This window comes from Lontra canadensis, unplaced genomic scaffold (genome assembly GCF_010015895.1).
Source record: "Lontra canadensis isolate GAN:19392208 unplaced genomic scaffold, GSC_riverotter_1.0 scaffold91, whole genome shotgun sequence".
Taxonomy (NCBI): Eukaryota; Metazoa; Chordata; class Mammalia; order Carnivora; family Mustelidae; genus Lontra; species Lontra canadensis.
The window spans coordinates 7139766-7154491 of record NW_022631085.1 but is presented as its reverse complement, the minus strand read 5'-3'; the positions used below and the strand labels follow the sequence as shown (position 1 = coordinate 7154491).

Sequence of the window (14726 nt, the reverse complement as noted above, 5' to 3'; positions counted from 1 at the left end):
GGGATGCTGATAACCTCGCAATGCTTTGTCCTCAAGAAATTGGTATCTGGTCCGGGATCTGCCGCGAGGCTGGTTCTGCAGCAAGGAACGAGCTCCGGGATCTTTGCTTTGGGCACGTTTATTTTGGCTCTTAATATACGTATTTATATAATTTGGTTTTTGTTTTTCCACGATAGGAGGAAAGGGAGAAAATGACACTTTATTTTATGCTGGGCACCCGGAACAGGCGTGTGGCCGGCCGGACGCAGGGGCCGGCCACCGCGGCTCAGGAGCAGCCCACCAGGCGCGGCACGCACGGGAAGCTCTTGCGCATGCTCATGCACTTGTCCTTGTCGATGCACAGCGTGTTGGCCTTGACAGCCAGCTCGTGCTCCAGCCGGCTCTTGGTCATCACCAGCAGCTGCAGCGTGTCCTGCGTCTCCCGCAGCCTCAGCTTGAGGGTCTGCAAGGTGTCGTCGATGGTGAACACCTCGTTCACGAGCCTGCAGCCAGAGCAGAGGGGAAGGCGCGGTTCACGGAGCGGGTCAGCACCGACACTTCTACGAGGTGCCAGGCACCGGGGACCACCGTGAGCAAGCAAGGAAAGGCTCAGCTGTCAGGGAAGACAGAGGTAGAACAGGCAGACAGGGGAGCGGCCCTGAGCACAAAGGAAGCGCAAAGGAAGGAACAGGGTATTTAGGGAAACAATCTGGTGGTTCCTCAGTAAGTTACATGTAGACTTAGCCATGTGACCCAGCAATTCCGCTCCTGGGTATCTACCCATGAGAACTGCAAACAGATATTCAGATTCCTGTTACAGCGTACCTAGGGAATGAATCTGCTGGGCGAGCTGTGACAGCAGCTCAGTGGGGGGCTCTGTCTGGGGTCCCACCTCTCGGCTCAGGCTACTGGAAGGTCTTGATTTAGATATCAGGGCGGGCTTCCCCATGGCAGGTCTGAGCTAGAGAGAGGTCACAGAACAGCTTGGAACCTCTTAGCTCCTTGGGCTCTAGCCCAGAGCTGTCCAACAGAACTTTTCACAGCTGCAGAAATGTTCCAAGCTGTCCAATAAGGCAGCCTACGACCGCCTGCTTGAAATGTGGTTTGTGGATGTAAGGAGCTGAGCTTTAATATTTGTTTCTGTTAATTAATTTATATGTGAATTTAAATGGTGTTCATTTTCAGGAATAGGCGTGGATGGGACCTGACCCATGAGAGAGGGGGAGGGGTTACCTGTAGAAGGAACAGGAAAGAAGGCCCCACGGTGGTAAAGGAAGGATGGTGGGGTGAGGAAGTGATGAACAGATGGGGCAGCTCAGCTGCTGGAGAAGGCAGACGGCTTGTCCTCTTGTCTGCTCAGTTCCCAACACATTCATGCACACACACACACACACACACACACACGCATACACACAGACACACACAGAGACACACATGCACACTGCCTGGGGCCCCTGAGCCAAACATGGCCCATCCATGCTCCATATCTACCCTCTTCAGCAGCACAGCTGGTGCACAAGGAGGTGGGGAGCTTGTCCTAAAGCAGTAGGACCTCCAGGACAAATCTGGTCCCCGAAAGCCCTGTTCCATGTAAGTCCCCTGGGATGGATTATCAGAGAGCCCTCAGACCCAGAGGGTTCTGGGATCCAACCTGAGCATCTGAGAAGCGGGGATGGGTGCAGGAGGACTGGGAGAGCTTCCCCCAACCCTCCATAGGAAGCTGGACCCCTTGCAGCCTAGCTGGGGTGGGACCTGGACGCTGCACCCCCCTTCAGGAGTGAAGAACTTCCAAACCAGCAGCAGGCCAAGGAGCAGGTAGCCAGGCCTCCAAGTTCAAAGCCTGGGGTCACTTTCCCTGCCCACTCCCTGCCAATACACACACCCAGCTTTTCCGTTTCCTGAGTGATTATCTGGTAGTAACGAGGCTGTGTGAATATCACACAGTGTCACCCGGAGCCACCCGGCATTTTCTCTCAGAATATTCCTCCTCCCTCTCTTTACTTCTTTGGCTCTTCTCACATCTCCACACATCTAGCTCAGGACAAGGACAAGCCACTGAGTCATGAGCATTTATCAGGCTGCAACAGGGAGCTGGTACGGTGCCCCAGCATGGAGGGCCCACACAACTGAGGGGCCTGCCCCTGGTCACACAGATTTCCATGTCTGATAGCCTGTTCCTCCTCCACCTGGCCCTCAACACATTCCAAACACCAACCCCAAGCTCACAAACCTCGGCTCTGGGGCTACATGAGCCTTTTACCCCCTCTCCAGTGAGGAGGCCCTCTGTCCACAGAAGCAGCCCTCCTCTTCCAGCATTCACGGAGAACTTTCCAAGACAGAGATGGAGACCAAGGGGGGTGGGAGCTGGCGCCTCTCTCCTGGGGAAGCAACCCTGGGACACAGGCCATGTCTCTGGCCTGAAAGGCTTCCTCTCCTTAGTTTTCCAGGGGAAAACTGGAGGACTCCCAGAACTCGAGGTGGGGGAGGATATGAAGGGGACCCTGGAACTCCAGACCCTGCCCCGTGTCCTGCTGAGTTGTGCGGTTACCTGTCCTGATGGGCAGTGGCGAGGGAGCAGTCCATTTTTCAGACCTAGGTTTCTGGGGAGCTCTGGAGACCCACCCGTCCCCATCCTGGTCTCCCCCACTCACTTGAACTGTGGGATGTCCCTGCACAGCTCCACATTGGGCCGCCAGGTTCGGCACTCCAGCCTCGTCTGCGCCACCTTCAGTGGGCACTCCTTGGCCATGATGGACCTTTCCAGAAGCATGATGGTATTCTCCGCCTGGAAGATCTCCTGAAGCGTCTGTGGGAAGCATGCAGGGGTGTGTCATGGAAGCAGCCAGCTCCGGGCTGGGTGCTTAAAAGGACTCCTTCCCCAACCTAGAACGCCCGTGGCAGGGGGGCTGCGCTCTTCCTCAGACAACCCAGGAAAGCAGCTGGAGGACCCTGTGAACATGGGGGAGAGGCAGCTGCCAAGGCTGGCTGCGTTTCCAATCTCCAGAGTGCACCGGAGTCAGCCAATGAGTATTCAGTGGGAGGGATGGAGGGAAGGGGAGAAAGGCCTTTAAGATGAACGCAATCATCCAAAACAATCTAAAAAGCTTATGATTGAATCCACTTGAATCTGAATTCATCTAGGTTGTTTTAGATCTCTTTGTAATCCAAAATTTACCTTTCTAATAACTAGGTCAGTAAATAAACTAGAAGGAAGGGAGGGAGGGAGGGAGGGAGGGAAGGAAGAACAGGGGAAAGAGAGACTCAAAATTTTCTACTTATGTGTAGAAATATTTCCCCCGATATAATGCCCTACAGTTGATGGGAGTACAAATCCCAGGAAGGGACAGGAGAGAGCCTGCCGGGGACTGGGAATGCTCTATATCTTGACTGGTATGGAGGCTCCCTAGGTGTAAACACAGGCAGAAAAATCTTTATCCAAATTCATCAAGCTGTACACTTTACTGCAAGAGTGTTATACTTCAATAGGAAATAAAGCGAAAATCAGAAAAAGGTCATTACGAGAAAAGTTTGGCAAAATGGTGATATTCGTGCTGGGTCCATGGGGACCTTTTATAGGATTCTCTCTACTTCTGTGTGTTTGAAGTTTTCCGTAATAAAAAAATGAAAGCACGAGAGGATGAATGGAGACAAGCCACGCTGGCGCCATACAGGAACAGAAGGAACCCAATCTTGCACTTGGCTGACCATAAGCACACCGGAACCCAGAGTACTCCACGCATGTCACCTCACTGTGACTGACATGTCCACTGCACCATGAGCAGTTCTAGTCTTCATGACCCTCTCCTTCCAGGGGACTCTCTGTGGGTCGCTCACACCGCTTTCAGACTTGGCAGGACCCAATGACGAGGTCATATGTGCTCCCTTCCTGACAAGCCTGGAGATGGACCCCTGCCACTCCGACTTCTAGCATCCCTCCTTCTGCTAGCTGTTTGTCCATCTCCCTCACAGGCACATGCACTCCGAGAAGCTGGGGGCCTTGCTTTGTCCACACGGCATCCCCATCGGCAGGGCCAGTGCTTGGCGCAGACTGAGGGCTGCCGGATAAAACACAAGACACCCGGCTTAATGTGAATTTCAGATCGACAACAAGGCCTTTTATGTGAATGTGTGTCGGCTACTGCAAAAGACACACCAACACCAACAAAATGATCTGTTGTTGCTCTGAAATTCAAGTTTAACTGAGCATCTTGCATTTTTATTTGCTAAATCTATCAGCTCTACTCATGGAACTCAATAAAGAGTCATAGAATGAATGAATGAACATATGAATGAAGGAAGGAGTGAATCACAGTGGGATCTGGAGGTCTAGATATTTGGCTAGCCCCTCCACGGTCCTTATCCACACTGAGGTTTGGAAACAGTGTGCCCAAAACTTTATATGGTCGGGTCCATCTCAAATTTCGGTATCAGGGAAAACTGCTTGCACACAAAAATGCCAGGGCTCCTGAATGGGGCGGGGATTGCAAGTATGAGACCCAGGCCCCACCTTCCAGGACATTATATTCATGTTTTTCATATGTTCTTGGGCTAGGAGATATTCACAGATCCTAACAGGTACTGGGATGACTATTTTAGCTGGGTTGAGCCCCTATACTATGGGCACCAAGAAAATGCTTAAAAAACCTGGCTTCCCTATTAGCTTAGGAAAAAAAAGTCTAGAAAGACAGCATTTTTCTATTTCAGGGTAACAACAGGAGACCTTTTCCCTACTGGGGTTGAGACGGGCAGCAGGGCCACGGGAGGGGGCAGGGGGATTGCTCAGCCTCCTTCAACGCCCATGAGTTGGAAGGCTGGTCCTCTCTCGTGGTCCTCACTGAGCCACCCAGGACCAGAGTGACACCGCCAACCATGTGTCGGTTAAACATTATCCCAGAAGAATGTTCCGTGCTCGGCACCTGAGCTTCCATGTAAACACTCCAGTGGTGGTGGGCGGGGGGAGCGGATAGCTCTCTTAGAAGTGGGCATTTTCCTTAGAAATGTGCCCTTGTGTGTTGGGGGGGGGGCTGTCACAGATAAGCCAATCTCAGGGGGCACCACCCCAGCCTCATACAGAAGAAAACTTCAGCTTTCTAGAGAGGAAAAATGCTTCTTGGCATCACATGTCCCCGTGCAGAAAACAGCCCCTCCCTCTGCCATCTACGTGTCTGCGGCCTGTTGGCGCGATGGGGTAGGGAGGACACACATCACGGAGGGTTTGGCTGCGGGTGGGACCTGCCAGCCCTGCCCCAGCCGTGAAGGCAGCTCCCAGCACGCTCCCCTCTGCCGCTAAAGGAGCCTTGAGAGACCACCGGCCAGCGGCCAGCGCTCTGAGGCTGTGCTGCTTTTGCTTTCCCCATCTGCTCTCTTCACCCGCTGGTCCCCAGCTCAGGGCTTGCAACTTGGGGGCCTGGAACTTGACAAAAGGCCTGCCTCTTGGGTCTAGGGATAGTGCTGACTCTTGTTCAGGTGCCCAATCACTTCTTCATTCACTCACTATTTCATGGTTTCATGGATTCCCGCGTTGCCCTTCCAAAATGTTCACGGAGCACCTACTGAGGTGCGGAGCACTTCTAGGAACTAGACGCAGAAGTGACCACAATAGATGGAAACACCCCATCCCGGTGGAGTTTACGTTCTTGCGGAGAGTTCATTCATTCACCCGCTCCTTGTGCAACACACATTTCTTACGCATAACACACATTTCTCACTAAGCGCCAACAAGCGCTTCGTACAACCACAAGTGCTTTCTTCGGCATCACACATGTTCAAGTTCCTGCCTCCCTCTCGGTTAAAAACAAAAACAAAAAACTTACGGGATGTCTTTCATGTAGAAGGCATTGGTGGGGGGCGGGACCACGCGCGGGTGGGTTCATCTCCGTTCTGGGGGAGACCTCTTGTGAGCACGGTGGAGGGACCGGGACGCAGTCCCGCGAGGAACAGCAGTTCCAGGAGGAGGGAAATTCATCAATTACTTTTCAAGCCTCCCAACCACGTCCAGGAAGGGGTGCCAGGGTTGTAAGAATCCAGAGGCTTCTGTGGGCCAACAGGCTGCAGCTACGTTTCAACAGCTTTGCTCTGCTTTCTTTCTGTGTGTCCTTCTAGCTACTCCCCAGTTAAAGCAGGTGCTGTTGGTTCTCCCTTGATAACAGGGACATAAACACATCTTAAATGACTGTGTTTTTAAGCATTTTTTCAGGGACCCGCGTTACACCGAAATATAAAGTCAATACTAGCCCAGGTGGCTCGTCGGCATGGTAAAACTGGGAAGGTGGTCCCGGGGGTGACCGGATTGGGGAAACCCTATATCACACTATTTCCCAGGTACAGATACAGCAGATGAGAGAATGCAAGGGAGCCAGGGAGCTGGGCGGGCCATCACAGCCCAAATGAGGATGCAAAGGGTAAGGGACCCCTGTGAAGTCCCCTGCCTCCTGTCCCCTCAGGCCTGGCATCTGGTGGTGATGGGGGAAAGGGCTGTGTGTGCTGGGACTGACTGGGGTTTGTTTCTCCAAGTCACCACCTCCCGTCTCCCGTTGGCATTTCTTGAGCAGGCCTGCCTGAGGATTTTCCAGAACGGTAGGGGTTTTCCAGAGTATTCTGGCCTTCTAGAACCGACTGATGACTCACACCCAAAGCAAATCTGCACAGGTGAGTGCAGTCTGTCAAAACTGTCCCCCATAGCCTCGTGTCTAGCCTCTGTCACTCGCAGCCAGGGTCCTTTTTGTTAGAAGGGAGAAAAAAGCTACATACACACACACACACACACACACACACACACACACACACATTCATTCTGTCTTGGGGACAGCCCCTGACACCCACCCCAGTCCTGCCAGCCTGTGCAGCCCTAGGAGCCCCGTGTGCAATGACACAGCCTCCAGAAGTTTGAGGATTGCAACCTCCAAGGGCGGGAGGCAGAGACCAAGTGGACTGACCAGGGACAGGAGCTGGAGACCAGCATCCTTGACCTTCATGCTCAGGAGGAAGCTAAGGGTTTGTTTGGTGCCAATATAGGCTCCAAGGGCTAGCCGGGTCCCTGGACCCCAAATTCCATAATGTCCCCTAGAAGAAGAGATCCGAGTCTGAGAGGGTGCCCCACATATCCCAGTACACCTGCTCCTGGGTATACACTGTCGCGTCCCAAGATTACTAGGAGTATCCACGTCAAGGACGTTGAGTGCAGTGTCACTTGTAATGGGCAGTGAGCTGGCAATGGATGCCCTTGACCATGGAGAAGAACGAGTAGTAGACAGCAAATGGGCACTGCAGTGGACCTTTGGGGCCCATTAGGGCAAAGCATTATGCATGGGTAGGACCAATGCTGGGTCTTTAAAACCATGCAGGGCGAGAAAAGAAGGAAACAGACTGAACTGTATTACACAATCCCTTTTGGAGAAAATTAAAAATCCCCACACCTACAACAGCCATATACACTTTAGTAAGAAGACATCTCAACCGAGAGATCCATGCTTAACAATTAGAATGGTCATCGCTGGAAATTCATCTACTGGAGAAAGGGAGCGTGTGTCAAGTATGGGGATAAAAGGAAGGAAACAAGAAGTAAGCAAAGGGCTTTTTGCCAACAGGATGTGCCAAGAAGTGAGGAGTATGATAAAATCCTCTCTCTTCGCTGGGGTCAAAAAAGGAAAACGTTCCCACAACCCTACCAGATTTAAGCTTCCTTTTAAAATATCTCTAGTTTCTTCTTTTTTTTTTTTTAAATGGGAGAAAGCCAATTAAAGAAAAAGATACCATCTGATAGGAAAGGGTATTGTTTCTTCAATTGCATGTTAATTATTATTATTATTTTTTCTTTTTTTAAGTAATCTTCACAGCCAGCATGGAGCCCAATGCGGGGCTTGAACTCACGACCCCGAGATTAAGACCTCAGCTAAGATCAAGGGTTGGATGCTCCACTGACTGAACCACCTGGGCGCCCTGAATCTGGCTACATGTTAGAATCATCAGGAGGGTTTTAAAAAAATACAGATGCCAGGGCCCCTCCCCCAGAGGTTCTGGTTTCTGGTATCTGGGTTCTGGGTCTGGGTATCAAGAGGTTTCAGAAGCCCCCTGAGTAATTCAAAAGTGCAGCCATGGTCAAGAACCACTGGGGCATGTGATACAGACACACCCCAACATTCAGAGTCTCCAAGGGAAGGAAACGGGTTAATGACCACAGTCAGGGACTTGGTGTTGTAAATCAAGGCTGGCTGTCCTGGCAGGAAGCTCCAAGTAAGGTAAAGGGATTCAGTTCATCCCCAACACTGACCGAGCAGGTAGAAGATGTTTTGTTTTGTTTTTTGGGCTGTGCATGCAGGCTTGGGCTTCCAGAAAGGAGTCTGGGGAAGGAGGAGCTGCCTCATCACGGGGTTGAATCTGATGCCAATAACTTTGAAAACCTGGTATTGCAGTGTCCCAGCCCAGAGCTGTGCCCTCCTCCCACCATGGCCGGGGGGGCATCCAGACCCCAGGCAGGAAGGCAGGCAGGGAGGAAGCTCAGAGCACAGGCAGCCTTCCAAGGTGGGAAGGTCTGGGCAAGCTAAATACCCTTCAGGCTCAGGATCCCTCAGACTCAAGGCACCTGTTATATGCATATGTGTGTGTGCGTGTGCATGTATGTGTGTGTATACACACATACATGCACACGTACACACACACACACACACACACAGAACGAGTGTCCCAAACATCCCCACCTCATTTGCAGTCATCCACCCACTCACCCACCCACCTGCTTCCAGAGATGGTGTATTCACACACCCCCATCAAACCCAACACACAGCTACCACAGGGCCTTTGCACAGTCCCCTCTGCTTCGATGCTCCTTCCCCAGACATCCACATGGCTCATTCTTTCCCCTCCTTCAGGTTGTGGCTAGAATGCCCAGAAGGCCTTCTTGGACCATTTCCTTCAAAACTGCAACCCACAAACTGGCCAGTGCTTCCAACTGCCCAAACCCCTGCTTAATTTTCTCTGTAGTCCTTACACCAGCAGACATACTATGTGTTATTCATTAACTTCCTCATATCCCCCAACCAGAAGGTAAGCTCCAAGAGAAGAAGATTTGTTTTGCTCACCGCTGAATCTCTAGTGCCTATACCAATCAACGACCGGAACATAACAGTAATAATAATAATAATAATAATAATAATAATAAACGTCCAACCCTTGGAATAGCGCTTACTGGGTGCCAGACACTTTGTGGGGGCTTTCATCGGTGCTCAAAGAACACTTGCCCCCACCATGGACTAACACACACCACGGGGTGTTGGGTTAAAAAGAGGACAGAGGTTGGCACTGGCCTGCCTGAGTCTGTCTAAAGCCTAGCCCAAGCCGGTTGACCTTTATCAAGTGTCCTAGGCTCTCTGAGCCTTTCCAGTGAAACAGGGATGGTAATCACTGCCCAGTGAAACGGGGATGGTAATCACTGGCACTGCATGGAACGGAGGCCAGGTGACTGGTGGCAGGCCTGGGAGGAGCCCCTCCACTGCCCGGCACACATGCGGAGCTGGAAGACACGCACATCTCTGGAGCCACATGAAGAGCACGGGTGCCACAACCCGCACTTCCCAGAGCAAGTGTGTGCACACGCATGTGTGCATTTCTTCTACAAATGCACCCTGGAAAGAGCCACACACAAGTCATCAAGCCCCTTCCCCATCTTTCCTAGGCCAGGAAGAGCGATCTCTCTCTCTCTCACCTTCTCTCCTCCTCTCTCCCGGGTCCCTGAGCTCTGAGTTCTGCCCTGAGCTCCAGAAGCACGCCCTCTCCCGCAGGCCCTGGGGTGTTAACCTTTCTGCTCCCACAGAGCCCAAGAAGTAGCGGGGGAAAGAGGCTCCCAGGCTCCCGGGGCAGGGCGCAGCCTGGCTCACCCGAGGCTGGGCGGGTCGCTGCAGGATTGGCCCAGGGGGTCACCCCATGGGAGGAGCCTCGGCAGCTTGGGCCCAGAAGCTGGATGGGAAGGAGGTGGTGACTGCGGAGGGCTCACCGCTCCCCAGGCCCCAGCTCTGGGCCCTGCGAGCTGCTGCTGCAGGCTGCCTGCCAGTCAAGGCTGGGAGACTGGGGCATCTGGGGGGAGTCCCAGCAAAACAATAACCCACCCATAAGGTGCTTGTGAGCATTAATGAGATCATGAGTGTGACGTGCTTAGTCCAGTCCCTGGCACACGCCACGGGACTGTCCTGCATCCCCGCTCCATCCCCAACCCCCATCCTGTAATGTTCAAGCTGTTAGATTTTTCCTTTGGGATCATTGTTTGTTTTTTTTTTTTTATCCTTTTACTGTAAGACAATAGGAAACAGAATCATTTGACAGAATTTGTCTTCCCAGGCAACATAAATTCCCTTAGACATCCACTCCAGGGCTCAGACTTAACCTCCATTAACCCACTTATTTGGATGTAAGGGGTCAAGGCGGCCTGTGCAAGGGAGAAGGAACGTCCTCTTCCCCAGCCTCTGGAATGTGGCTCAGAGAGGAAGCCAGCCCCAGGCAGATCCTGCCAGCACCCCCCACATCCTGCCAGCACCCCCCACTACCAAGATTTGTTTTGTTAAACAACCCCCCTCCAGGCAGATGCCCAGCCGCTGGGCCTGGGCCTCCGTGCAAGATGTCTTGGAGGTAAGATCCCTGGGCGGAAAGTCAGGAGACCCAGGTTCCCATCCAAACCCTAACACAAACCAGCTGCGAACCCACACCCCCACTCAGAGCCCTGGGCCACTTGGGCGATCTCCTTACATGGGGAACAGGGCCCATGCTCCCCTCACTGGCTAGGGTGCTGCACAGTCTCCCGGACCAGGCGATGTGCTCTACCCCTCAAACCATTGCCAGTCTCCCTGCATGCCCAGGGCCACGTCCCTGGGACCCAGCCCAAGACCTGTCAGGCAAAGGGATGGGTCTGGTGTGTGTGATTTTGTGTTTCAGTCTTCAAGTCAACCCCCTCCAGACGTTGGTGGTTGGGGTGGGGGGGTGGTCCTGGGACATGGCCATCTTAAAGATGCTCTGGATAGTGGACAGACTTTTCTCTAAAGGTCTGTGCGGTAGATATTTCAGACTTTCTGGGCCATCTGGGTCGCTGTCACAACCCTGTGGGCACTTCAGTGCAAAAGGAGCCACAGATAATATGTAAATACATAGAGGTAGGGGAGGGATCCTGTGTTTCAGTAAAACTTTATGTATAAAAATGATCCCTGGGGTGGCAAGTTGGAGACCCTTGCTGTAACCCATCACAGTCAAGTCCTGATTACCCTAACCAGCCCATGTCATGCAAGGCTGCTGCTCCTCTGATTTTTCCGGCATTCGTAGAACTTCTCTGTTGCCTTCCTACTCGGGAGTGCAGCCCGTGGACCAGCATCCCTGGACTCCGAGTGTGTTATTAGAAATGCAGGGTCTCAGGTCCCGCCCCAGACCTACCAAGGGAATCTGCAGTTTAACAAAACTCTCAGGTGATCACATGCACATTAAAGTTTTAAGGTGGGAGGACGGGCTCGGGTTTGTAATTTGAGGCAGATCTCTCTGGCTGCCGTTTGGGGGGCAGATGGACAGTAGGGACAAAGGTGGGAAGCAGGAGGGCAGGGAGAGATGGAGAGGCAAGGTGGGATAGAGAGACATGGAAGGGACAAGGTCACAGGGTATTCACTGGTAACAGATGGGAGCGTGCCAAGTGGGGAGAGGCAGTATTTCACAGACCTATGCCTGCCCAGCCCCTAAAATCAGGAGGCGCCTTCTAGAAGACTGCAGGAGGGAAAGAGGACGTAACACAAGAAGAGCACTGAGAACACTGGCTCAGCTTGGTCTTTAGGGTGAATCTTTTCTTTCTCCTTCTGCTTGCCGCCCCATGGCTGACGAGACCCAGGCTGCCACCAGCCACCCTCAGCCTCGCAGGGGAGCTGCTGAGGGCCAACCTCACCCAGCCACCCACCCACCCCAGCCCCCTGTGTGGGGAAAGGGTGAGGCCCCCGCTGGAAATGGGCTCTGGCCATGTATGAGGTGTGAAAGGCAACTGCCAGGCCGGCCTCCCCCGAAACCAATGTCGCGCTCAGCGGAAAAGTGCGCCTTTGTTCCTGGCTGCAACAGAAATCCACCCAGAGGCTTTGGGGGCAGGGGATGGGTCTGGTGGGGTTGCTGGCCATGTAAAACTATCTGTCTGTGTCTTGTCTTGTGACAGCAGAGTAAGCTTCTGAGGCCAGGAAATAATTTTTGATGTGGAGGGAAAAATGGATTTAGCCATTCCAGCCGGCCTTTGGCTGGTGGGTGCTTTGTGCAAGCTTGTGAATTCATTGTTTTCCAAAGTGCGCGAAGCCAAGGGGTTTCCAAGGAGGTGTCTGGCTCAAGGAGGTGTCTGAGTCTTCCCAGCTCAGGAAGGGAGAAGGCAGCTTGGAATCCTTTTGCTGGTCAAATGGTGGAAGGTTTTCAAGTGCAGCCAAGCCCGGAAGTAAGGAGACGGGACAGGAGTGCTCCAGGCGACCTCATCAGAAACTCAGGTCGCGAAACCTCCAGGACATGGTGTCCCAAACTCGGCACCCTGACACTTGGAGACAGACGCTTTGTTGTTGAGGGGGTGTTCTGCACCTTGGGGGGTGTTAAGCAGCAGCCCTGGGGTCTCCCCATTATCTGAGAGTAGCTCCCTGCCCCCCCTAGTTGTGCCGATCAAAACATCTCCAGACTTTGGCAAATGCCACCAAGGAGGAAATTCGCCCCAGGTGAGGAGGAGGCTAGATGTTGACTAAGCCCAGCTCCCAGTCATTGCTGTCCAGAGGTGGCCAGCTGTCTTCAGACAATGCCAGCCAATGCAAGCACGAGCTGCTGAGAGCCGTCTGAGGTCAGGGGTCCTGCAAGTCCTGGAGGAGTTTAGAAACTGGTGGAGGCTCTCTGCGAGAGGGGACACTTGTCTGTGTGTGAAAATCCATGGTAATCCACTAGGTCAGGTCTTTGAGCTTCTCCTTAACACGTATGGCCATTTTTCATTGTGTTTCTTTTTCCAACTAGTCTCCCACATTAGAACATAAGCCCCCTTGAGGGCAGAGATCTTGTCTCGTTCATGTCTTATCCTCAGCACGTAAGTCAGAGCCCAGTACATAAGATGACCTGAGTATCTGTTGCAGGGAGGGAGGGAATTAAACATTTGTTCCATGTCTACACCTGGGAGACACACCTGGAGGACTTGTCAAAACACAGACCGATGGGCCCTGCAGTTTCTGATTCAGAAGGGCTGGAATGGAGCCCAAGAATTTACATTTCAAACATGCTACTGAGTGATGCTAATGCTGTTGGTCCAAGGACCACACTCAGAGAAGCACTGAACTCAGAACCTCTGGGATCAGGGAGTTTAAAAGTTGGATGCCCAGGCCACACTTCAACCACTTAAATCAGAATTCCTAGAGGCGATATCCAGGCATCTGGGTGATCCCAGGGTGTAGCCAAGTTCGAGAACTGCTCACTAGCACCTTCCCCTCCGATCTCACAGCCGGCAGGATTATTCCTGCCTTATGCATTAAGACACGGAGATTCAGAGGAATTCGTTTCTTTCCCGAGATCCCTCAGTTCTGCCAACATTCATCCCTGGTCTTCTGACTGCAGACGCCCTTCTTCTTCCCGCCACCTTGCTTGCTCCCCACTCCAGCTCGGAGATGAGACCTCGGCTTTTTACCATCTTTACAACCGATATTCATGAAGCTGTTGCTGTTCTCACAAATATCTCCCACTGTTACTGCCCCCATTCTGCGGAGGGGGAAAACCGAGGCACAGAGAGGTGAAGCAAGCTGGCCTCGGCCACGCAGCCAAGAAGTGCTAGAGTCAGAACTGAACGCAGCCATCTGCCCTGCACTGTGGGTCTCACTCGTGGGGGACAAAGAACGTGGGGATGCAAGGGGAATCTGGACCGAGACAAGACAGCAGATGCAACGGCTGGGGGTGTACACGAAGCTGGGGGCACCGAATGGGCAAACAGTCAAGGACCCAAACGTGGATGAGCCACAACCTGGGAGAAATTAGGAAACTGCTGGGACCCAGGTGAGGCCAAGACAACCCTCTGCCTCTGCCAGGCGGCATCTTATAGTCTTCCTGTCCCAACAGCAACCAGTCCCAGCGACGGCCCCACCCTCGGCTTCCAGCCAAAGCATCTGATTGGCTGCCACAGGCCGAAGCTCGCGGGTGGGAGGAGCGACGGAAGAGCTTCCCGGAGCCCGGGTGGTGGCAGCAAAGTGAGTCCGACACCGCCGCTCTTGTATTGCCCGCCCCGAGCTGAGCCTTGCTGGTCCTCTCCCCATCCCTACTCCATCTCCTGTTCGCTCCCTCCAACTTCCTGCATTTGCTGGCTACCTTCCCAGCTCTGGACCTCGGCTCACTCTTCCATATTCCAGCAGTTTCTCTCCCATTTGTTCGGTGTCATTGCGGACAGATAATTGGTGACACGGTCCATCTCCCCAACACCCTGCCCTCAGAGCTGTCTGCACACGTGGCCCAGGTACAGCAAGGAGACCTATGCCCACCTGACACGGGTAAGCCTTTGATTCCTCCTGGCACAAAGGTGAGTATCAGGCAGAGACCCACCGCATGTCACCCTCAGACTTTCCCTCAATTACCCTGCCATACCCACATACCAGGTGGACAATGGTTTCCTATTTTTCTTCAAATCAACTCCCTTTTCAGCCTTTGACACGTGTATTTAAAATGGGATCTTTGTTTTATTGCCGCAAGTAGATAACGGATCACCCTCGCCGTTAATAGAGGGAACCACAACAAGAGAGAAA

At 52.9% G+C, this 14726-nt stretch overlaps 1 protein-coding gene across 1 annotated transcript in view; it reads right to left on the bottom strand.

Annotated features, from left to right (window-relative positions):
• Positions 1-210: 210 nt before the first annotated feature.
• The window catches only part of TEKT5 (tektin 5), a 34714-nt gene continuing 20198 nt past the window's right edge, over positions 211-14726 (bottom strand). The window contains exons 6-7 of the mRNA XM_032836327.1: positions 2631-2785; positions 211-482 (exon numbers count right to left, since the gene is read on the bottom strand). Of these exons, the coding sequence (XP_032692218.1) occupies positions 266-482; positions 2631-2785 (372 nt within the window). The 3' untranslated portion in view covers positions 211-265. The remainder of the gene's footprint in view (positions 483-2630; positions 2786-14726) is intronic.